Genomic DNA, 26,063 nt, shown 5'->3' on the forward strand with positions numbered 1-26,063 from the left:
CTGACTATTACCATAATTGACCCCTAAATATAGGGCTTTAGGCACCAATACTGTGGGAGGTTTTCTCCTCTTATTATATGTAGTGGAATAGGGTAGCATTGGGTTTGTATGGCACAAAGAAAGCTAGCTTTAACTGGATGACAGACCCATTTGGAACCAAATCTTTATACCAGTGACTCTATAGTGAGGAAATTCAATTTGGCCCAGTGACTCATGTTGCAACAAGCAGCACTTGTTGTTATTATGAATCCTGCCAAGATGGAATATGAGGAAATTCACTTGTAGGTGCAAAGTCGTCAGCATACAGTAAATTACAGTTCTCTAAAAGACAAAGAAATCAAGTTGTTTCGCATTGCTCTCAATGCCCTGGCTTCTATCCATTGAAATTACACAGAAAAGTCAAAGAGATGGCAAATAAATATAACACATTGACATTCTAATCTGAAGAATGCCTGTGTTTCAAAACTAGATCCTGTGGAACCGCAGTGTGCCAGTTAATAGCTCTAGCAACATGTCTGCACTCCCTATTAGCAGAGAGGTCGTCCATGGGCAGTCAGTTAAAGAAGGCCCTATTCTTCCAGCATGTGGTCATGTGCCTGGGCTCTTATCTCAAAGGCACTGAGCAGAGCTGTGGTAGCAGAGCCCTCACCTTTATTCAGCCTCAACACAATAGAGCCCTCACATTTTAGCTCAAACCACCCGCAGGCCGTATGTTTGACACCCCCGAGTTGTATAATAATTGTTTCGCTGTGTAGATGAATATGTGAATTTCAGGCTTGCTATACATATATGCTATACATATATTTTCATTCTCTGGTATACCTGAGAGGAACTGACACCAATGTGTTTACTTCTTAGTAAGTGTGTTAGGGAAAAAATTGTTAGGGATTTTGAAGACACAAAGGACAAAACAATTCAACATTGTTTGTAGAGCATGCAATGGCTATTAGTAAAATTGTTGTGTGGTGGTATTATACATTTTGTATTTTAAACATGTCATGGTGTAATAATGTTATATGATGTACTGTTTTATATGTAATGTAAGTGCCTTAATGTGTTTGGACCTTAGGAAGAGTAGCTGCTTGGCAGGAACTAATGGGGATCCATAATAAACCCCAGGAAGATACTGTGAATTTATAGGATACTGTGAAGGGTTAAGTTTTTCTGACTCAAATCAGTCAACACCCTCATTACCTCATGTCCACGCACCTATGCACAACTTCTACTCTGCAATCACTACAAACTAGATTCTAGGAAACAGCAAGAAATGTGCATGTTTTGGGGTACTCAACACAGTCGAGGCTATTACAGTGGAAAAACAATCACTGACAGCCATGTGTCATCCCTGGCCACTGTCTAATCTAATAGAAACAGACTTTTACAATTCTGCCACGACTACCAGCAAAGGTAAACTGGGATGATATTGCCAGCTCATGAATATTAATTTACAGTTGAGAGTACTGTCAGTGACCTAAACCTTTCTCCATCGCTGACAGAGTTATTCATATGGCCCAGGGAAGCCAAGGTTGTGGACTGTAGCAATTCAACCATCAATTAGTCAATCAATTAGAGTTCATTGAATTGTAGTACTATGGAGCAAATAACATCTTAGCAGTCCTTTAGGTTTGGAGAGGAGAAGCCTTATAGGTCTCTGGTTGGGTTCTCCTGTGACACACGACATTCCCGAGATAGATGAGCACCACATTGACTGTGAAAGTCATTCATTAGGCTTCTCGCCTAAATAGCACTGCAGGTCACTATGGCAGATTATATGTTGGAGGTAATGAGGTTTCAGTAATGTGGTTCACAATATGCACTGCTCTTTAGATGGTAATTTATGAAGACAATGATGTTGCACGAGAACTGGGTTCAATCTGTATTTGTTTTCTTTTAAACACTTCAGCTTCGCCAGATTGAGCTGGAATCAATGGAATGGTCCCAAATGTGCAAATCCCTACCATCTGGCACTCCAGGCAGGCTCAATTAAAATGCTCAAAGTATTTGGAAGAAAACAAAACCTCAGGTTTGGACTTTACATTGTGGAGTGAGGTTTGGGCTGAAAGAATAGTGCGCCCGTCCATACAGTAGCATGAACAGGCCCGTTCATACAGTAGCATGAACAGGGTGGCATGAACCAAAATTATTTGTATTCGTTTTTTTAGTAGGGTGTCAGATGCTGGCTTAATAGGGCAGCCATCTGGCCGCTAAGTTCACTCAACCATTTCAAAGGGGGACCAAACAGCCAAAATCGAGAGATAAAATGTGAAAGTTTCGACCCATCATTGTCTCCTTTGAAGCTCTGTCAACATCGCTTGCAGAAAAATCCAAAACAAACATACATGAGGGCCAATCATGTGGTCACGCTGTACTTCACCTCGTGTGAACACTTTCCATTTAGTCACATTTTACATCAGAGCCACAAAAGCCTGTGCTTTTGATACATCACATCAGCACTATTTATAAAGTACTGATTGCAAATCCACTGCCTCGGTCCGTTAGCAGTAAATTTGGGATGCAGTATGAGAACTAAAACCCTTGATTTACAGTAAGTCACCTTATGTTTGTTTCTTAACATGATCTTGACAAAAGCTAAAATGTATTTATTTATAACTTACTCATCCTGTATTCGCACAGGTGGGGCGGCAGGTAGCCTAGTGGTTAGAGCGTTGGACTAGTAACCGGAAGGTTGCTAGATCGAATCCCCGAGCTGACAAGGTAAAAATCTGTTGTTAACCCACTGTTCCTAGGCCGTCATTGTAAATAAGAATTTGTTCTTAACTGACTTGCCTATTTAAATAAAAAATATAACAGGTAATCCTACTCTTTTAGAAGGGGCACAAGTTCTAAATGCCACAGTGCAACACAGTTGCTGGGGGTATCAGGAGAGTAAGGGCTAAGAAATGCTTTAGATTGGCCATGGAGATCACAGAGGGGGGAAACATGGATGGGACAGCCTTTAGAGTGGGACTAGCACCCCTCCTATGGACAGCATTAACATAAACAACCAATCCCAAATAAAAATGTATTTTCTGGTTAGATTAAAAGGAAAAGGAGTCCCATAATCAACGCAACACAAAAGGGATTTCTATCCAGTTATGTTCAAATTAGGGATAATTCAAAACAGCTACTGCATGTCCGTGTACAGTTGAAGTCGGAAGTTTACATACATTTTAGCCAAATATATTTACACTCCGTTTTTCACAATTCCTGACATTTAATCAGAGTAAAAATGATTATGTCTGTCTTAGGTCAGTTAGGATCACCACTTTATTTTAAGAATGTGAAATGTCAGAATAATAGCAGAGAGAATGATTTTTTCAGCTTATATTTCTTTCATCACATTCCCAGTGGGTCAGAAGCTTACATACACTCAATTACTATTTGGTAGCATTGCCTTTAAATTGTTTAACTTGAGTCAAACGTTTCGGGTAGCCTTCCACAAGCTTCCCTCAAAAAGTTGGGTGAATTTTGGCCCATTCCTCCTGACAGAGCTGGTGTAACTGAGTCAGGTTTGTAGGCCTCCTTGCTCGCACACGCTTTTTCAGTTCTGCCCACAAATGTTCTATGGGATTGAGGTCAGGGCTTTGTAATGGCCAGTCCAATACCTTGACTTTGTTGTCCCTTAAGCCATTTTGCCACAACTTTGGAAGTATGCTTGGGGTCATTGTCCATTTAGAAGACCCATTTGCGACCAAGCTTTAACTTCCTGACTGATGTCTTGAGAAGTTGCTTCAATATATCCACATAATTTCCCTCCCTCATGATGCCATCTATTTTGTGAAGTGCACCAGTCCCTCCTGCAGCAACGCACCCTGACAACATGATGCTGCCACCCCCTGCTTAACCGTTGAGATGGTGTTCTTCGGCTTGCAAGCCTCCCCTTTTTCCTCCAAACATAACAATGGTCATTATGGCCAAACAGTTCTATTTTTGTTTCATCAGACCAGAGGACATTTCTCCAAAAAGTACGATCTTTGTCCCCATGTGCAGTTGCAAACCGTAGTGTGGATTTTTATTGGCGGTTTTGGAGCAGTGGCTTCTTCCTTGCTGAGTGGCCTTTCAGATTATGTCAATATAGGACTCGTTTTACTGTGGATATAGATACTTTTGTACCCGTTTCCTCCAGCATCTTCACAAGGTCCTTTGCTGTTGTTCTGGGATTGATTTGCATTTTTCGCACCAAAGTACATTCATCTCTAGGAGACAGAACACGCCTCCTTCCTGAGCGGTATGACGGCTGCATGGTCCCATGGTGATTATACGTGTGTACTATTGTTTGTACAGATGAACGTGGTACCTTCAGGTGCTTGGAAATTGCTCCCAAGGATGAACCAGACTTGTGGAGGGCTACAGTTTTTTCAGAGGTCTTGGCTGATTTCTTTTGATTTAACCATGATGTCAAACAAAGAGACACTGAGTTTGAAGGTAGGCCTTGAAATACATCCACAGGTACACCTCCAATTGACTCAAATGATGTCAATTAGCCTATCAGAAGCTTCTAAAGCCATGATATAATTTTCTGGAATTTTCCAAGCTGTTTAAAGGCACAGTCAACTTAGTGTATGTAAACTTCTGACCCACTGGAATTGTGATACAGTGAATTATAAGTGAAATAATCTGTCTGTAAACAATAGTTGGAAAAATTACTTGTGTCATGCACAAAGTAGATGTCCTCACCGCCTTGCCAAAACTATAGTTTGTTAACAAGAAATTTGGTGGTTGAGTGGTTTAAAAAACGAGATTTAATGACTCCAACCTAAGTATGTAAACTTCCGACTTCAACTGTATGTATGATGAAGTTGCTGATGCATATGGGAAGACTGTTTGTATAAATAACCCCATGCATGTTTTTCCATGTTATTTGGGATTTGATAACTGGGTAAGACTGGTAGGCGTGGTGCAGCTAAAAAGAGCCCGCAACAACCCATATGTGGTTGAAAACCACACCAGAGGATTCTGGGCCAGTGCGGTAGAAGTGGGGGAGTGGATGTGTATTTTGGGGGGCCACCGCTCTGAATTCTTAGCGTCATACTAGCCATGATGCAGAAACAGAAGACATTCAACCCTGTCTCAGTACTATAGCATTCATATACAAGTCAACCGTGTACATGTTGTTCTGAGGCTAATGTAGCTTTAGCAGCTAAACCTGAGGATATTGTCGCAATAGCTGCTAACTAGATTTAGCAGCTAAACCTGAGGGTAATGTAGCATTAGCCACCAACTAGCATTAGCAGCTAAACCTGAGCGTAATGTAGCATTCGCCGCTAACTAGCATTAGCAGCTAAACCTGAGGGTAATGTAGCATTAGCAGAAGAATAGATGTCTCATGCTCTGGCACGCTGCTTTTAGGCCCTGAAAACCTGCCAATAGTGCTAGATGGCACACACATGCATTTAATGGATGGTGTATAATAAAGATTTATTAGGCTGGTATTTGGATTAGACTAGCAGTATTGATATGCTCGTCTCTGATAGCACTTTTTAGAGTAAAAAACAACAGAACAAAGAATTTCCTATAGGTTTCAGTGTTCTCCTGGTAACAGAACCAAGCGTTGGTTTCAGAGTGTCCTCCACATGTGCTCTGATGTGTTAGTTAATGAAGGAGGTAGATGTATCCACGGTAATATGGGTGGGTTTACACAGGGTGGGTTTACACAGCAGGAATAATGCAATCACACGGTTAGGCGAGTTGGCCCTGGGCAGTGAGTGGGGCTCGCTTACCTGGATCAGCAGTGGGTCAATGTGCCACATCTGGGACGATGGCGCCCGTAACCCTATCCTCCCCCTGGAGGACCTGCGGGCACTAAAATCAGATATGGTGAGAGCAAATACAACAGGGGTGACAAACTCATTCCATGGAGGGCTGAGTGTCTGCTGGTTTTTGGGTTCTCCTTTCAGTGTGTCCAATTAAGACCTAGACAACCAGGTGAGGGGAGTTCCTAACTGATCAGTGACCTTATTTCATCAATATAGTACAAGGGAGGAGCGAATTAGTTAGACACATAACATACAGTATCTAGAAGAGTAAGGGCTGGATTCAATCCGTATCACTTTAGTGTCGCGGAAGACCTGCATTAAAATGTAAAGGTAATTCCTGAGATATGCACATTACCTTTAACTGTTAAAGCGGATGAAGCGGATCTTCAGCGCCAAGGACTGAATAGAGCCCCTAGTGTGTTGTATTTAAAGGGGACCCAAGACAAGAGACAACGTCATTAGTCTAAAGCAGTGTCCTTTCCTTGTCTCCTTTCCTTTGAACTGATGTGAAAACACTTGACAGCAGGACCTCCCTAGTAGGAATCCCCCATGTGGATTCACCCACACTGTCTTATGTAGCAGATAAAGGAAACGAGGAGAGGAGAGGAAGCCAAATTAGACTATTGAGATGCACCCGAGGATGATTTCTCACCTGATAGGAGTGTTGAATTCGTTTGGCGGCACATTTCTCAGCATACTCTTGAGTCGAGGGGTTGGGACGGGGATGTTCACTGGCACCGCTTAACTGTTATATGTCATCTACATAAACTGAGGCTGGCCGTGTGAAGGCCCCTCGTGCACTTCCACCAGTACTGTAGTGTGTGCATGTGTGGGTGTCATTATGAAAAGGTAGACATTCTGTACATGTATTATTTCAATGTAGCCTGTGATACAGAAGAGAGATTAGGAGTTGATAGGACCAGATAAGAGAAGAAAGAGAGAGAGGAGCATACTGTATGTTGAGTGTGTGTTTGTGTGTTGTGCAAACCCGTGATTTCACTCAGTGACCAAAATGCACCCTCTGATTCACACACTCGTCCAGCTTTCACGCTCCACTTCTCTCTCACACACACACAAACACACACACACACACACACACACATACACAGTTCAGACATTTTCCTCTCCTCCATTCCTCCACATTACGTAACATTGACAGACTCCCCACAACAGTACAAACAGGACACCCACACTAAGGTCAGGGGTGTGATGAGGGAACAAGGACAGGAAGAGGAAGGAGGGGTAACCATGGAGACCAGGGGATATAGAGGAAGTGACCACACAGAAGCATACATTACTGATCTGCTCCTGTGTCTTCCTCAGTCTCTGTTGCTCTGGTGTGTCAGATACAATGCTGAAGCCTCTGCCTTTGCTATCCTCAAAGTCCTTTTTGTATTTCACCTGAAACAAGAGACAGGGATGAGATTTGGAAAAACGACTTAGTCGTAAAACTTTGCCATTTGAAAATCCTTCCTTCCCACGGTGGTTCTAAGCTGCAACACAATAGTCTGACAAGTGTTGTGATGGGAAAGAGAGCCTGCTGTTTTGAACTGAATATACCGGGGTAAAAAGAGGCTGGTCTAAAACAAATTAAGTGTTAAATTAGTGTTAAATTAAATTTTGTTTGGAAATAAGCCGGTAAGTTTAGGTTTGTTCTTGGTTCCATTTAATCTCTGAAAATATTTAAAAATACAGTTGTTTTGTAGTCCCTCTCATCGCTAAAGAGCAAGACAACAATTCTGACAAAATGATTCTTGATTCAAAGCCATTCATCTTGTAGATACCCACACTATACAATAGCTTTGTGTAGGGAACATATTAAACGCAAATTAGAATTAAACCTTCATCTTTGACTATTGGAGTTGTGCGAGCTTTATTCTCCAACACTTTGAAGTCTCATATCATGACATAAGCTCTTACATAAAGTATTAATGTGGCACACCTGATCGTTTTCTTATTGTGTGGAATAATTATACTTTGTCAAGGGCACACTAGGAATCATTCATACATCACTGGACTGCTAGCTATATAGGATTGTAAAGAAAAGCAAAGGGTGATGTACAACAATGCATTCAACTGAAATGTGTCTTCCGCATTTAACCCAACCCCTCTGAATCAGAGAGGTGCGGGGGGCTGCCTTAATCGACATCCACGGCATCGGCACCCGGGGAACAGTGGGTTAACTGCCTTGCTCAGGGGCAGAACAACAGATTGTCATCTCAGGGAATCGATCCAGCAACCTTTTGGTTACTGGCCCAACGCTCCTACCCACCAGGCTACCGTTAGTCAAGGCTTCATGTTTATTATCTATGCATAGTCACTTTACCCCTACCTACGTGTACATGTTACAAATTATATTATTTTGTGTTAATACATTTTGTTTAACAAGAAACACAAAAATCTAAATAATGTAGGGGTCAAAATTATTGATACCCCTAAAGATTCTTATAAAGTAGTCAAAAGTTTTGTATTTGAAAATAAGACATTTGTATGTTTCTAAACACTACATAAACACTACAATACATTAATGTGGATACTACCATGATTACGTATAGTCCTGAATAAATCATGAATAAGGATGAGTAAGAGCGTTAGAGGATCAAAGATCATACCCCCAAGACATGCTTTTGACTACTTTATTTTGATTTCCCTACTTTATTTATAATAATCTTTAGGGGTGTCAATAATTTTGACCCCTACCTTTTGAGCAAATAAATTATTACATATTCAACAAAATCTCTTTCTATTATAAAATATAATTTCAACAACAAAAAAGTGCATACAGTATAGCTCAGTATTTGAATTATTTATTTTATAGAGTCATTATTACTCATCATTATCAAGGGTGTCAATAATTTTAGACCCTACTGTATAATTCATGCAAACACGAACAGACAAAGCTAGGCTACTGAGGCCTACAATAATGAAGAGTGTAAACCTCATGGACAGAATGGGTTATTCATTTATCAGTCTACCCAAGAGGCTTTAATGTACATGTTTCAGCTGATTTCTCTCAAAGTAGCCTATCAGTGGCGATATTCTGTCCTTCAGTATTAATAGTCTATTATTGCTACTGTTATGTAAGGCTCAACCTGTGATGTATGACTCATATCATTATCATGTCAAATTAAAGCTAGAAAAACACAGGTTGATAAATATCCCAGACGTTCATGTTTCTGGCTGAGGGACTGGCTGAGGTTCTCAGACAGCACAAGGGAATGGCTGGTACGAGGGGCAGTTCGTTCCACTAAGCTTGCATACTTAGCAGGGCTGGAGAAAAAGCCTGCATACCTACTACAAGTAGCTAGAAGCTCACCAAGAGCTAGGGTTGGCCACCCTGTTACACATCAAAAACCATATGAATTAAATCCAGCAGTCTTCTCAGCTCTGGGTTCTGCTGGGTGACTCCCTGAAAAGTGTCAGATGTACAGCAGCGGAGGCTGCTGAGGGGAGGACGGCTCAGAATAATGGCTGGAATGGAGCGGCATCAAACACAAACCATATGTTTGATGTATTTGATACCATTCCCGTCCTCCCCAATTAAGGTGCCACCAACCTCCTGTGATGTACAGATGTACATTACATAATAGATCCATTATGCAGACGTTTCATAGTGGACCAGTGTGCTTTGATGGAAACAGACAGGTAGATACGTTAACAGAGCATCTCAATTGATGTGAAGAGGCTCGTGTTTATTTGTGGCTCTAGGGCAGGTGCTGTACATGGTAAACAACAGTAGAATGGATGTGGTGAGAAAGGCATTGCTTTGCTCCTCCGTGATAGTCGATAAGCAGTCACTCACTCACACTGAATGCCAGAGAGACAGAGAGAAAGAGAGAGAGACAGAGAAAGAGAGACACCGGGGTAAATTACTCTAGTAAATCTCTGATGGTAAATTACACTGTCAGGTAATAACAGTTCCTTTTATTACAGCATCCATGGCTGGTGCCGAGAGAGACGGCAATAATACACACAGACCTGGCTGTTGCTCTACACTGAGGATGTCCTCAGTCGGGTTTGAGGACAGGGATCGATATGAGTAGGTATCACCGACTGGGTTTGCAAAGAATTGTGGGCTGATTATAGAGGGAGGCATGGCTACCTCACATGGTTTCTCTGACACATAGCATCTCAGACCATCTGGTAACAGAGCGGGCAACTGCACGGCCATTGTGGGGGTGCTTGGCCGCCAGACAATAATGGGCAGGGACCAACATGATCTCAGTGACTGTGTCAAGGTCACTCAGCCAGTTAGGACAGCACTCTGAGGGGACAGAGAGGGAGGATTATCCCAGGCCAGTTAACAGACAAAAGCTGAAAGTGCATCAGGAGTGAAGGCACCAATGCCACAACACACTCATAGGACAAAACACAAATGAGGATGAACACTCAATGTGCAAGAGCTAGTTCTGTCAGTGAGAGACTGGAGTGTTCGATAGACATCTATATTTTGTGTGTGTGTGTGTGTGTGTGTGTGTGTGTGTGTGTGTGTGTGTGTGTGTGTGTGTGTGTGTGTGTGTGTGTGTGTGTGTGTGTGTGTGTGTGTGTGTGTGTGTGTGTGTGTGTGTGTGTGTGTGTGTGTGTGTGTGTGTGTGTGTGTGTGTGTGTGTGTGTGTGTGTGAGTGACTGAGTGAGTGAGTGAGTGAGAGACTGTGAGAGTGAGAGACTGTGAGAGTGAGAGACTGAGAGTGAAAGATGCCCCTGTGAGAGTGAGAGATGCCCCTGTGAGAGTGAGAGATGCCCCTGTGAGAGTGAGAGATGCCCCTGTAAGAGTGAGAGATGCCCCTGTAAGAGTGAGAGATGCCCCTGTGAGAGTGAGAGATGCCCCTGTGAGAGTGAGAGATGTCCCTCTCCCTGGCCTGGGACATAGCCTGGCTCCTTCTGGAGACCACTGAGTGGAAAGCTGTCCATCAGTGAACCATCAATCTGCTGCCAAAACATGCTACCAAACATGACAGCTTCAGACAATGGTGATGTATAGTATGTTTTATGAAAATGTTCAGTTGCCAGACATGCCCCAAAATGTGGTCTATTTTGTACAGTATGTCTGCATTGTTGTTCAGGCTACAACAAAGGAGAAGAAGGAGAAAAAAAACAAGGGAAATCAAGCGTGAAAGGTGACATAAGAGTCAGACATTGTTGACCGACTCCTCTAGGGCATGGTCATTCCACCAGAAAGGCTGACATGTTGTGTCTAGAAATGACCCAGATGTGAGCCAGTTTCAGGCTAAAAGATAACAGTCATACCTAGAGAGCCTAGCTTAGAGGGAGTGAGTGCTGTATGACTGTCCCCTTGACATAGAAGACAACTTGTTCTGACAATGTCCTCTATACTACTTCATCTCTCCACCCTCACTTAACAGGCTGTCTGATTTTCTAGTGTAGGCCCAAGTTACAGAAAATATCACACCAAATGTTAGTGTACTTCACAGGAGAGGCATTTGATCGTAAACATGTATTTTTTATCAAAATGCGTTTTTGGGCAGAAATGCCTTCTGGAAGTTTCATGTGCCTTAATAAAACACTTGTATTCCGTAAATACAAATAAAAACATTAAATTATGAGCATAGTTGGTTTAGCCATGGAAAAAGACAGGAACCTTCCTGCTAGCCATGATTGGCTGAGATAATGGATGGGTTGGACATCCGGGAGATGAGTTTGGATTGGTCTGTCATGTAGCATGCTTCTGTCTATAACGTGAGCTGTTCAGTATGTGTTGATAGTCCTTTCTACTGTGCCGTTTTTGAAAGATTTAACGTTAGCCACCAAGAACTACAAAAGTTTTGCTACTTTTCTCAACAACATTGATGCCCTGAATTTAGCAGGCACTATTGACAATTGGAAAAAGTGATGGGCTACTTTCTGCACATGCCACGGTCAGTGTGAACCTGAGTGACTTGACACAACGCTGGCCAAACAAGATGTAGCTACAAACAAAACAGTTAAATGGTTCCAGTCTGCCGTGAGCGTTCATCCATGTATACAGGTAAGAGTCTAGCTACATTTATAGATATAAGTTTCAAATTTAGTCAGAAAGTCGTTTTCATTGCAAGTTAAAGCATACTGTTAGCTAACTAGCGAACGTTAGCTTTCCGGGTCGCTAACTAAAGTCACGTCTATGATCTGTGTAGTAATATTATTCTAATCAGAAATCCATTTGCATTGCTAGTTATAGCCTAATGTTAGCTAGCTAACATTGAACCTGGTTGTTTAGCTTTCGCTACCTACAGATTCATACTACAGCTATGACAATGTTTGTATTGGTAGTAGTATGAGGTGGGATTATGTCGGTTTATTGTTTAGCTAGCTAGCTAGCTACATGTCTGAACAAAAGACTCTACTTTGCAAGATGATTACATGACCCATCAAGTTAGCCAGGTGTGTCTGAGGGTGATTACGGCCATCTATTGAATTTCATGAACATGTGTACATGTCTAGACAATAGTGACCCATCCACTCAGCTAGATGTGGCTGGAGGGGGGGGGAGTTATAGCATTTCCTTCACATGACCCATCAATTTAGACAAGTGTGTCAGGTAAGCTTCATCTAATAATTATACAATATTTATACTATATTTTGGGCACACACTGTTTTTGATATTGCTACTGTGCAGGTAACAATTTCACTGCACCATTTACACCTTCTATATCCTGTGCATGTGATAAATAAACTTTGATTTTATTTGATATAGTGTGTGTTTACCAGACACATTAATGTGAAGAACAACATGATTTGCACCAAAGTCAGATTAGGATATAGGCCAAGGACTAGATAGTGTATTTTTACCTGGAGTTTTTCCTTATTGTAGGCTACTACTTTTACCACTTTAGTCCTAATCTTTGTTTGTTTACTAAACTATTCACTCTGTTTAGCACATGGCCCCATATGTGAATCATTAAAGAGATGGGTGGGGCTAAGGCTTAAGAGGGTGTGAACGATACTGATTGGGTTTAGACAAAGAAGATCTCTCCAGTAGGTGTACCAAACATTCAAGGGCCATTTTCTCAAAAGTGGGGTTGCAATTGTATCAACTTTCAAAAGCAGAAATACTTTCCCATTGTTTCTCAACTGCAGTGTATGATATACCATTTTCTAGCTTAGAGTCTCTACCGATCCCCGCATTAGCATCATGCTCCATCTACTTTGTCTCCCTGCTTTCTGCTCATATCCTGTCATCAAAATAATGAAAATACCTAAGGAGATCGGAATTCTGTTCTCCTTAAAAAAAAGATTGTGATGCACCGAAAATAAACAGGTAGAAACAATTACTGGTGTAGTTTGAAATTAGGAGTAGGAATGTTAAAATAGATACTCCAACAACAATTTTTTTTAAACACTTGATCCTATCTTTTTGGGGCCATGTAAAAAGAACCATAGGTTAATCAGGGAAATCTCCAGTGGAGCCGGAGCCCTATCGGCCCCTTAGATTAGTTACCTCAAGCTTAAATAACCAAATTACTGACGCGCCACCGCCTTTGAGAATGTGCTCCAAAAAACAGGCCAAAGAATGGATTGCTTGTGTGCGAAGCAGAGACAAGATGGTATTTTCCTATCCACTGGTTTTTACAGTGTGTGTGTGTGTGCAATAAACCCTAATGCACTGATACAGTTGGATGAATGTTGACATACAGTAAAGTGATTGTGTGTGGCTCAGTTGCATGGAAATTACAATATTAGGATTGTAGGTTCTATTCTCACTGGGGCCACCTACACAAAAATGTATGCGCGCACTACTGTAAGACGCTAAGAATAAAAGCCTCTGCTAAATGGCACGTATAAGTAACTAACAATGAAATGATCTGTAGTTACAGAGTACATAATTTGATCTGTGGCTATGGATACATGACCCTATGTGAGAGTATGGGAATGGAATCTGCTGATGATTAATACAAGTTATACAATCCAATAATCTGTATGAAGAGGATGATGAGAGTACCTTGATGATTCTGATAGTCAGAATCTCATCATTACAGAGGAATCGCTGAGAGCCTTGCTTGTGAATACATATAAAGCTATCCATGTCTCCAGACTAGAGGTCGACCGATTAATTGGGGCCGATTTCAAGTTTTCATAACAATCGGAAATCGGTATTTTTGGACACCGATTTGGCCGATTGTTTTTTATTTTATTTATTTTTTCACCTTTATTTAACTAGGCAAGTCAGTTAAGAACACATTCTTATTTTCAATGACGGCCTAGGAACGGTGGGTTAACTGCCTTGCTCAGGGGCAGAACGACAGATTTTTACCTTGTCAGCTAAGGGATTCAATCTTGCAACCTTACAGTTAACTAGTCCAATGCTCTAACCACCTGCTTTACATTGCACTTCACGAGGAGCCTGCCTGTTGCGTGAATGCAGTAAGAAGCCATGGTAAGTTGCTAGCTAGCATTAAACTTATCTTATAAAAAACAATAAATCATAATCACTAGTTAACTACACATGGTTGATGATATTACTAGTTTATCTAGCGTGTCCTATAATCGATGCGGTGCGCATTCGCAAAACAGGACTGTCGTTGCTCCAACGTGTACCTAACCATAAACATCAATGCCTTTCTTAAAATCAATACACAAGTATATATTTTTAAACCTGCATATTTAGCTAAAAAAAATCCAGGTTAGCAGGCAATATTAACCAGGTGAAATTGTGTCACTTCTCTTGCGTTCATTGCACGCAGAGTCGGGGTATATGCAACAGTTTGGGCCGCCTGGCTCGTTGCGAACTAATTTGCCAGAATTTTACGTAATTATGACATAACATTGAAGGTTGTGCATTGTAACAGGAATATTTAGACTTATGGATGCCACCAGTTAGATAAAATACGGAACGGTTACTTATTTCACTGAAAGAATAAATGTTTTGTTTTCGAGATGATAGTTTCCGGATTCGACCACATTAATGACATAAGGCTCGTATTTCTGTGTGTTATTATGTTATAATTAAGTCTATGATTTGATAGAGCAGTCTGACTGAGCGGTGGTAGGCAGCAGCAGACTCGTAAGCATTCATTCAAACAGCACTTTCGTGCGTTTTGCCAGCAGCTCTTCGCAATGCTTCAAGCATTGCGCTGTTTATGACTTCAAGCCTATCAACTGGTGTAACCGATGTGAAATGACTAGCTAGTTAGCGGGGTGCGCGCTAATAGCGTTTCAAACGTCACTCGCTCTGAGACTTGGAGTAGTTGTTCCCCTTGCTCTGCATGGGTAACGCTGGTTCGAGGGTGGCTGTTGTCGATGTGTTCCTGGTTCGAGCGGGCAGAGGGACGGAAGCTATACTGTTACACTGGCAATACTAAAGTGCCTATAAGAACATCCAATAATCAAAGGTATATGAATTACAAATCGTATAGAGAGAAATAGTCCTATAATTCCTATAATAACTACAACCTAAAACTTCTTACCTGGGAATATTGAAGACTCATGTTAAAAGGAACCACCAGCTTTCATATGTTCTCATGTTCTGAGCAAGGAAATTAAACATTAGCTTTCTTACATGGCACATATTGCACTTTTACTTTCTTCCCAAACACTTTGTTTTTGCATTATTTAAACCAAATTGAACATGTTTCATTATTTATTTGAGGCTAAATTGATTTTATTGATGTATTATATTAAGTTAAAATAAGTGTTCATTCAGTATTGTTGTAATTGTCATTATTACAAATAAATACATTTTTTTATTGTTTAAATCGGCTGATTAATCGGCATCAGCTTTTTTTGGTCCTCCAATAATCGGTATCGGCGTTGAAAAATCATATTCGGTCGACCTCTACTCCAGACACATGTTTGATGCCTTTAGATGATCTGCAGTGTTTATGACTGCAGAATGAAAGCAATACAGCTCTCTGTAGACTAGAGATTCAGGGCAAACCAAATCAGACAAATCCTGTGAGCTCCCTCCCTCCCTCCCTCCCTCCCTCCCTCCCTCCCTCCCTCCCTCCCTCCCTCCCTCCCTCCATCCCTCCCTCCCTCCATCCCTCCCTCCCTCCCTCCCTACCTCCCTCACGTCCCTCCCTCACGTCCATCCCTCACGTCCCTCCCTCCCTCCCTCACCTCCCTCCCTCCCTCCCTCCCTCTCTTTGACGTTCCTGTCTCTTCCTTTTGGCTGTGTTCTGAGCCAAAGGACTGGCATGTGGACAGACACCCAGTGTGTCTGTGTTTCTTTGACAGATGGGTCCTGGCTGTGTGTCCCTGTACAGGCAAGTTAGGGATCTGACAGCCAGATACAGGCAGAAAGGGAGGTATAGTAAAGGAGCAAAACACGGGAGTGGTGTTTCACTGGTGTGGCTACATATTACACCTCTGTGACGACATAGAAGTTTGGATCCTCTAGTTCCTTCATTATTACAATGTGTTTTCCAGCCCAGCACCTGAAAGTGATTTGAATTTGACGACATACATAAAAATTGAAGGCCATCTCACCTGGCTCTGCAATTCACTCTGATGTCTCAGTCTCAGGTTCTCTGGGGTGTCAGTCACAATGGTGAAGGACTGCTTGGGGTAGTGCCTGGAGAGAGAGAGGTTAGGGAGGTACATATGTGAATACTGAACTACTGCTATGAGAAGAAGATTCCTCTCCTTTGCACAAATTATTTTCTCTTATAATCTAATGGCAAAGAATGGAGACATTTTCATGTTTACCGTCCTTAATGTTAAAGTAGGAAGTCAGCTAATTGATTCCCAAAAGTCAAAGTGTCATGTATATTTGAGTGCAAGGTTGTCTCCTACATTTTGGTTATTCACAAAGGATCTAGCTTTTCAGACCCACAATTACAACAACTGAGCCCTATGAGCATATGGACAACTTTTAAGAACAATCATCAAGTAAAATGTTCCCAATAAACATCCCTCAAAAGCCCAGATATACACTGTGTTGAGAATAGAAAATGTAGAATGTGAATAGGACTTAAGAGGCACATGCAATACTTGCTAAAACACTTGCCTATTGAAAAGTCTAAAAGCTGAAAGTTCAGCTATGACCTGATGACAACATTGAAAAAGGGAGACTTTGAATGACCTGAACAAAGGTGACAAACATATCACTGTTACATGGGAAACACTAGGCTCTGCCCACAGCCTTTTGGTTTGAATGATAGAATGACAACTCAAAGCAAAAGAGAAAATTGCGCGCACACGCACGCACGCACGCACGCACGCACGCACACACACACACACACACACACATATATATTGGTCTTCTTGAGCTTCAAGATTGCATGTTTGGTCCAAGTAAAGTGCAAATTGGTTCAATAAAACTTATTGTTAAATGAATGTATGATGAAAACATAAAGTAAAAGTCTTTGGTTGGATAGGGTTCATGGAAATCACACCTAAACTATCCCTCTGATATGCCCCATGTCCAATGAGGAAATAGGAGGCTGAATCTGTGTCTGTGTTTGAGAGGGTGCTGGAAGGGGATGAAGGGCCCTTGAATGTGTTTGCCTGGGAGGGATAGAGGGACAGAGGTAGGAAAGAATGGAGGGATGAAGGGATGAAGTGGTTGACCACACTTCATCCCGCACAGGCTGTGACTAAGAATGCCAGGGGGAACTGGCAAAAGTCCCAGACTATACACATGGGAGTCTAGAGAACATCAAAAATAGAGAGATGGACAAAAGACTGAGAGAGAGAGAGGGCCAGATAGTGAGAGAGATGGACAGAGTACTGAGAGAGAAAGAGAGAGAGAGAGAGAGAGAGAGAGATAGAGAGAGAGGGCCAGATAATGAGTGAAATGGACAGAGTACTGAGAGAGGGCCAGATAGTGAGAGAGATGGACAGAGTACTGAGAGAGAGAGAGAGAGGAGAGAGAGAGAGAGAGAGAGAGAGAGAGAGAGAGAGAGAGAGAGAGAGAGGAGAGAGAGAGAGAGAGAGAGAGAGAGAGAGAGAGAGAGAGAGAGAGAGAGAGAGCGAGAGAGAGAGAGAGAGAGAGAGAGAGAGAGAGAGAGCGAGAGAGAGAGAGAGAGAGAGAGAGAGAGAGAGAGAGAGAGGGCCAGATAGTGAGTGAAATGGACAGAGTACTGAGAGAGAGAGAGAGAGAGAGGGCCAGATAGTGAGAGAGATGGACAGAGTACTGAGAGAGAGAGGGCCAGATAGTGAGAGAGATGGACAGAGTACTGAGAGAGAGATAGAGAGAGAGAGAGAGAGAGGGCCAGATAGTGAGAGAGATGGACAGAGTACTGAGAGAAGGTCAGATAGTGAGAGAGATGGACAGAGTACTGAGAGAGAGAGGGCCAGATAGTGAGAGAGATGAACAGAGTACTGAGAGAGAGAGGGCCAGATAGTGAGAGAGATGGACAGAGTACTGAGAGAGAGAGGGCCAGATAGTGAGAGAGATGAACAGAGTACTGAGAGAGAGAGGGCCAGATAGTGAGAGAGATGAACAGAGTACTGAGAGAGAGAGGGACAGATAGTGAGAGAGGTGAACAGAGTACTGAGAGAGAGAGGGACAGATAGTGAGAGAGATGAACAGAGTACTGAGAGAGAGAGGGACAGATAGTGAGAGAGATCAGTTGATTGTTGTAGATGACTGAGAAAGTGACAGAGGCTGAATGAGAGAGATGGAGGAGATCTCTTTCAGCACAGTTCCAACAGCTATGATGGATGTGTAACCAGGCCAGCTCCGCTCAGTAGTGTGAAAAGCTCTTAGTAGTTGCTAAAGTTGTTGAGTATACATGTTGATGAGTTTTTTTATGGTATGAATCATATTTGGTTAATTTATCTTTCATATTTCTTTTCAAATATTTAATATTTGCATGTTTTGCGATTTCCACAAATAAAATAAAAATAATATTTGTTCTAAGACATCAAAAACAAAAACTTACAATGGTAGATTGTAAACAACCATTCTCCTAACAATAACCACAAGGCTAAGGTTACATGGACCAAGTTTTTCACACTGAATGCTTGTTACTACTGTTATAAGCCCCATCTGTCTAACTTTCCTTATTTAAAACAGTCTGGCAGAACGCCAAGCAACCACTTGTGTAAACATTTTAAGTATTGGAATGAAGTTTGTGAACGGGAAGGTAAAAAGCAGCTTATTTAAGTTGAACATGCAACGTACTGGAACATCGCTCACTAAATGTAGGGGTAAAGAGAGGAACTAGTGGTAAAGACAGGTACTGGAAGTAAGAGGTTGGTGTCTACAGGTTCTTTACAGACGGGTTTCCCAGGTCTTAAAAACAGTAGAGCGACGTAGTCTCAATGGTCTAGCGATCAGTGCCGCTGCCCTCAGAACGCACACGTAACAGTGCCGGGGTGGGTTCAAATCTGACCCACTGCTTACACTCCCTACTCCAGTCTTCAACTGGCTGTCCTATTGATAAAATACCAACTCCTGGAGCTCTTGGTGTTTTGAGGGGCTCTGCTTCCCATTCTCTTTCAGCCTCATTCCCTGCCATCTCTCTCGAAGGGTTTTGCTGCCAATATACCCATCAACCTTTCATTTGTGGTTTTCCTACTTACACTGTACAGAATTTGATCCATGTGTTTTCCTGCTACCTGTCTAAAATACCAGACCCCTCAGCATGACCTCAGGATGACCCTAACGACCGCACAGAACACTCACTCAGCAAGAGCTATCTTGTGTTGTAATGAAACAAAACAGGCTTTGTCACTATGTCGCCACAGTTCATAAGATTTCCCAACTGGAGAGCAGAGAGCAGCTATAGGATGGGAGAGGGAATTTGAATAGATGTCTGTTAACAATGACGTTGTGGAAGCAACCATTCGGGGCATTATTCTACAACTACAGTACAAATTCAAGCCCCTGATTATTAACTTATCCATGTAGCTCAATGTGTTAGACATTAAACAAAGATTGTGGGTGTGATAAGGGTACATTGTAAGTTGTTCTGAGTAAGAAAGAACATTTGCTAAAATGGTAATCTCGTTGTATTTTAAATTTGTGTTACTGTTCTTGTCTATCAGTGTATCAGTGTTTTACTACTTGACATGTTTTATGTTTTTGTGTGGACCCCAGGAAGAATAGCTGCTGTTTCGGCAAAAGATAATTGGGATTTGAATAAACCAATGAACCATTTCCCCTCTCATACTCTGAACAGCAAAGGGAGCATGTCAGATGATGAATCAAGAGCTTCACCAGAGTACAGTATATTGACCTCACACTAATAGAGCTTCACTAGAGTACAGTATAGTGACCTCACACTAATAGAGCTTCAGAGTACAGTATATTGACCTCACACTAATAGAGCTTCACTAGAGTACAGTATACTGATCTCACACTAACATTACAGAGCTTCAGAGTACAGTATACTGACCTCACACTAACATTACAGAGCTTCACTAGAGCACAGTACACTGATCTCACACTAATAGAGCTTCACTAGAGTACAGTATACTGACCTCACACTAATAGAGCTTCACCAGAGTACAGTATACTGACCTCACACTAATAGAGCTTCACTAGAGTACAGTATACTGACCTCACACTAATAGAGCTTCACCAGAGTACAGTATATTGACCTCACACTAATAGAGCTTCACTAGAGTACAGTATATTGACCTCACACTAATAGAGCTTCACCAGAGTACAGTATACTGATCTCACACTAATAGAGCTTCACTAGAGTACAGTATACTGACCTCACACTAATAGAGCTTCACTAGAGTACAGTATACTGACACTAACATTACAGAGCTTCACCAGAGTACAGTATACTGACCTCACACTAATAGAGCTTCACTAGAGTACAGTATATTGACTTCACACGAATAGAGCTTCACTAGAGTACAGTATACTGACCTCACACTAACATTACAGAGCTTCACTAGAGTACAGTATACTGACCTCACACTAATAGAGCTTCACTAGAGTACAGTATACTGACCTCACACTAATAGAGCTTCACTAGAGTACAGTATATTGACCTCACACTAACATTGCAGAGCTTCACTAGAGTACAGTACACTGACCTCACACTAATAGAGCTTCACTAGAGTACAGTATACTGACCTCACACTAATAGAGCTTCACCAGAGTACAGTATATTGACCTCACACTAACATCACAGAGCTTCACTAGAGTACAGTATACTGACCTCACACTAATAGAGCTTCACTAGAGTACAGTATATTGACCTCACACTAACATCACAGAGCTTCACTAGAGTACAGTATACTGACCTCACACTAATAGAGCTTCACCAGAGTACAGTATATTGACTTCACACTAACATCACAGAGCTTCACTAGAGTACAGTATACTGACCTCACACTAATAGAGCTTCACTAGAGTACAGTTTACTGACCTCACACTAACATTACAGAATCATCATTGTCTGAAAAAAGACACAGACAGGTAGCCCCATGGGAGTACACAGTTAACCACAGCCTGGGTCAACTCAAACCAAGATAGCCACCCAAAAGATCCACTGCTTTTCAGTGTGTTGTTGCGGATAAGACATATCTATGGAAGGCTTTACCACTGTTATTGTGTATTGGTGACACTAATAAAGTCTGTCAGTATGTAACATCACTTTCCACACAGCAATTACTTCCTGGAAACAATCTGTTGAGATCCCTTAACACGTCTCTAGGGGACGAGCTACACAATACAGGAAGGATGAGGAACAAGAGGACCAATGAAGTACATCGACTCTTCTGTTTCTCTTCCTCTATTTCCAGCTCATTTTCACCACTGGTACCACAAATGAGATGTCAGTAGTGTTGTTTAACTCCTGGCCTAGAGGTTCCAAGTACTGCTGCTTGTTCTTTTTATCACCACACACCTGGTGTCCCAGGTCTGAACTAGTCACTACACCACTCTGTTTATGTCACGGCTCTCAATCAGTTCCTCATTAGAGGTTTGGCCCCTCAGGCCAGGAGTTGAATAGTCCTGCCACAGGGCATCTAAAAGACGTTAAAAAAAAGACAGGCAAACAACTTGGTCCCAGTGGTACTATTCCGGAAAACCAAACTTGTAGGTAGAGTGCCTTCAAAACAAGCATTCTCCCTCTCTGTCACAGGAGTGGAGGCTCAGAGAAAGGTTTCATGTGCTGCTTTGGTTACCGTCTCTTGGGCATGGACAGCTAAAAGACCTGGGGAGAGGAGAGAGTGTATGTGTGGGTGGCCTGTGTGGATAAGTGAGTATGTGTGGGAGCTCTGTCCTCTACAGGTCCTCTGTTTAGCTGCCTCTACCTCCCCCTCTCCAGGCCTAGAGTTACACTTCAGTGGCCCCAGTCTCCATTGACAACGCTGGACACTTTGTTTGGGCGGCGCAACTCAATCCCCTGAAACAAAGGCCCACTCTGTGGGATGTCATACACTCGCTCGGCAGCCAAGGTACCTCTTCCTTGGCCAGAATAAAAAAGAAAGGTACAATAAGCTATTTATCCCTGGACTACAGAATTAAAAAACCTCCTGGAATGTGAGATCCCCCATTTTTTCCCCCTGTTTGTATTTCATTTACTTTGAGGTTCTTACCATGTCCATTTTTGTCCATCTGGTAGGAATATTGCTATATTGGAGCAGAATGGAGACAACAATCAGTTTGACCTTGAAAGAAATATGTGATTGCCACAACAAAATGAGCACAAATAACCTCTGTTATATACGTGTTGCCATAACAGCTGAGAACAAGTAACCTCTTAATAAGGACCAACCTGGATATACAGACAGGAATATACAGGCCAAAGCACATCCACTCGCTATGGTAACAATGTTTTTACTTTAGCCACATCTGAAACAACTAAACAAACAGATTGCTTTGTGTGTCCTTGCGTCAGAAAAACAGTAAAAGATTTTAAAAAGTCATAAAATGTGGCATATCAAGAAACGCCTAGTTCCAACTACATTCAAACTTCTAGTTAAACCTCCCAGCATAGCCCCTGTCTGGGGAGTAAGGTGTGGCCTATAACATCAACTGCATGCCCGTTATACAAAAGATCACAGTAGGAATCAAACATTTGGTACTAGTTTTGGTATGCTTCAAAACAGTCAATCTCTAAGGTCTACTAATTCAAAGGGCCAGATGTACCAGGAGTTTTTCCAATAGGTGATTGAAAATGAAAACAAAGCTCTCCAGCCATTCCACTTATTTCATGTATTTCAGTCCGAGCCCATCTGTTTCAACCAATCATGACTTGATGATCAGGGGAATCTAGTATGTTAGGTCTGCAATAGATCAATATGTCTAAACTGGGGGTAGTTGAGGAGAGGTTTGGGACACACTATAGTATCTAATATAGGTATTTCAGTGAAAATCACAACTGTCACTTTCTCCTGCCTCATAACACAAGTTTCCAATTGGCTCATTCCACCCCTCTCCTCTCCACTGCGACTCTTTCCCAGGTTGTTATTCAGAAAGTGAACATTCTCAAACTGACCTTGTAAAATAACATTGAATGCATAATGTGTTGGCTCAGGACAGATCCAGAGAAATGGGATCGTTAAGAGGAGGGAAAGATACGATGACTTGGCTTGCTGCCATTTACTGTGGGAGGGATTCTTAACCCAGGAAACAGAGCAAAAGTCAGTTCAAACGAAGCATGAGTGCACACTGCTCACACTGCTCACACACACACACACACACACACACACACACACACACACACACACACACACACACACACTTTTCATGCTGGCTTGAACACAGACATATACATATATGTATATATATATATATATATATATATATATATTATATATATATATATATATATATACTATATATATATATATAGCATACTATATAACCACACCAACGCCCGCACGGACACACACAGTATTCTTCTGAGTGCTGCAGCCTGCATTATAGTGCATTTGGAAAGTATTCAGACCCCTTCCCTTTTTCCACATTTTGTTACGTTACAGCCTTATTCTAAAATGGATCAAATAAAACATTTTCCTCATCAATCTGCACACAATACCCCATAATGACAAATCGAAAACAGAAATACCTTATTCACATACAGTTGAAGTTGGACGTTTACATACACCTTAGCCAAATACATTTAAACTCAGTTTTTCACAATTCCTGACATTTAATCCGAGTAAAAATGCTCTGTTTTAGGTCAGTTAGGATCAACACTATATTTTAAGGATGTGAAATGTCAGAATAATAGTAGAGAGAATGATTTATTTCAGCTTATATTTCTTTCATCACATTTCCAGTGGGTCAGAAGTTTACATACACTCAATTAGTATTTGGTAGCATTGCCTTTAAATTGTTTAACTTGGGTCAAATGTTTCAGGTAGCTTTCCACAAACTTCACATGGGTGAATGTTGGCCCATTCCTCCTGACAGAGCTGGTGTAACTGAGTCAGGTTTGTAGGCCTCCTTGCTCGCACATGCTTTTTCAGTTCTGTCCACAAATTTTCTATGGGATTGAGGTCAGGGCTTTGTGATGGCCACTCCAATACCTTGACTTTGTTGCCCTTAAGCCATTTTGCCACAACTTTGGAAGTATGCTTGGGGGTCATTGTCCATTTGGAAGACCCATTTGCAACCAAGCTTTAACTTCCTGACTGATGTCTTGAGATGTTGCTTCAATATATCCACATACTTTTCCATCCTCATGATGCCATCTATTTTGTGAAGTGCATTATGCTATGTTGATATAGGACTCTCAGACTTGTGGAGGTCTAAAAAAAAAAAATCTGAGGTCTTGGTTGATTTCTTTTGATTTTCCAATGATGTCAAGCAAAGAGGCACTGAGTTTGAAGGTAGGACTTGAAATACATCCACAGGTACATCTTCAATTGACTCAAATTATGTCAATTAACCTTGTGATACAGAATTGTGATACAGTGAATTATAGGTGAAATAATCTGTCTGTAAACAATTGTTGGAAAAATTACTTGTGTCATGCACAAAGTAGATGTCCTAACCAACTTGCCAAAACTATAGTTTGTTAACAAGAAATTTGTGGAGTGGTTGAAAAACGAGTTTTAATGACTCAAACCTAAGCGTATGTAAACTTCCGACTTCAACTGTAACTATTTGTTCAGCACTTTCAGAATATGGGCCATTCTTACAGTGTTCTCCCTGTACACCAAGTCAGAACTGTAGGATAAATAAAGAGGGCATATAAGCAGACAATGAATGCTCTTCCAATATTCAATGATTACATTTCTCTAAAACAGGCTATAGGCTACATGTGCACCACCAAGTCAGAACTGTAGGTGAAATTAAGAGGGGAAAAGGTACCAAATTATTAGGGTGAGGCACATGGGCTACTAACAGCTTACTACAAAACATACACTTAATATTACTTTCTTAGCTACAGTATACATATCTCCCTGGCATATTACATCATTTATGCAGAAGCATACAATACATTTTTGGACTTGTTGTGCTGTGCTCACTTGAACAGGAAGGTGGCGCGGCGGTCCTTCGTGGGCAAATTGTGTCATCAAAATTTTGTCAACAAAATCTGTCATTCTCTGGATTTATGGTGCTTTCGAGACAACTGGGAAATCTGAAAAAAAACAAGGTTGAATCATGATGCCGTCAGTGATCTTCAGGTCGTAGTTCTGGAAAGAGGCCCGAATTGCCGACTTGCAATTCTGAGTTGGATGACTGTTCAAAACATATTTTCCCAGTCAGAGCTCGTTTTGTCCCCGAGTTCCCAGTTGTCTTGAACTCACTGAAGTCAGATTTCCCAGTTCCGAGTTTCCAGTTGTTTTGAGCACGGCAGAAGTCATGCTCGATGTTTATTCTTTTAAGCTTGGAAAAGAGACCCTTAAACCCAGACTTGGGACCACACACCCACTTCACAGAATTTTTATTTGATTTATTTCACCTTTATTTAACCAGGTAGGCAAGTTGAGAACAAGTTCTCATTTACAATTGCAACCTGCCCAAGGTAAAGCAAAGCAGTTCGACACATACAACAACACAGAGTTACACATGGAGTAAAACAAACATACAGTCAATAATTCAGTAGAAAAATAAGTCTATATACAATGTGAGCAAATGAGGTGAGATAAGGGAGGTAAAGGCAAATTTACTTCGCCATGGTGGCGAAGTAAATACAATATAGCAAGTAAAACACTGGAATGGTAGATTTGCAGTGGAAGCATGTGTAAAGTAGAAATAGAAATAATGGGGTGCAAAGGAGCAAATTAAATAAATACAGTAGGGGAAGAGGTACTTGTTTGGGCTAAATTATAGATGGGCTATGTACAGGTGCAGTAATCTGTGAGCTGCTCTGACAGCTGGTGCTTAAAGCTAGTGAGGGAGATAAGTGTTTCCAGTTTCAGAGATTTTTTTAGTTCTTTCCAGTCATTGGCAGCAGAGAACTGGAAGGAGAGGCAGCTAAAGGATGAATTGGCTTTGGGGGTGAC

General features: G+C 41.5%; 2 protein-coding genes across 4 annotated transcripts in view; both read right to left on the reverse strand.

Annotated features, from left to right (window-relative positions):
* Positions 1-5,810, reverse strand: part of LOC129859150 (nebulin-like) — a 67,421-nt gene extending 61,611 nt beyond the window's left edge. Inside the window, exon 1 of one of the 2 annotated variants that reach the window (XM_055928554.1) lies at positions 5,721-5,810. The gene's annotated coding sequence lies outside the window, so the exon portion shown is untranslated. The remainder of the gene's footprint in view (positions 1-5,720) is intronic. The other variant, XM_055928552.1, reaches the window with a different exon arrangement.
* A 1,056-nt stretch (positions 5,811-6,866) lies between these two features.
* The window catches only part of LOC129859151 (LIM zinc-binding domain-containing Nebulette-like), a 45,692-nt gene continuing 26,495 nt past the window's right edge, over positions 6,867-26,063 (reverse strand). For both annotated transcript variants that reach the window (XM_055928560.1, XM_055928559.1), the window contains exons 3-4: positions 16,179-16,263; positions 6,867-7,157 (exon numbers count right to left, since the gene is read on the reverse strand). In XM_055928560.1, the coding sequence (XP_055784535.1) occupies positions 6,867-7,157; positions 16,179-16,263 (376 nt within the window). The remainder of the gene's footprint in view (positions 7,158-16,178; positions 16,264-26,063) is intronic.

This window comes from Salvelinus fontinalis, chromosome 7 (genome assembly GCF_029448725.1).
Source record: "Salvelinus fontinalis isolate EN_2023a chromosome 7, ASM2944872v1, whole genome shotgun sequence".
Lineage (NCBI taxonomy): Eukaryota > Metazoa > Chordata > Actinopteri > Salmoniformes > Salmonidae > Salvelinus > Salvelinus fontinalis.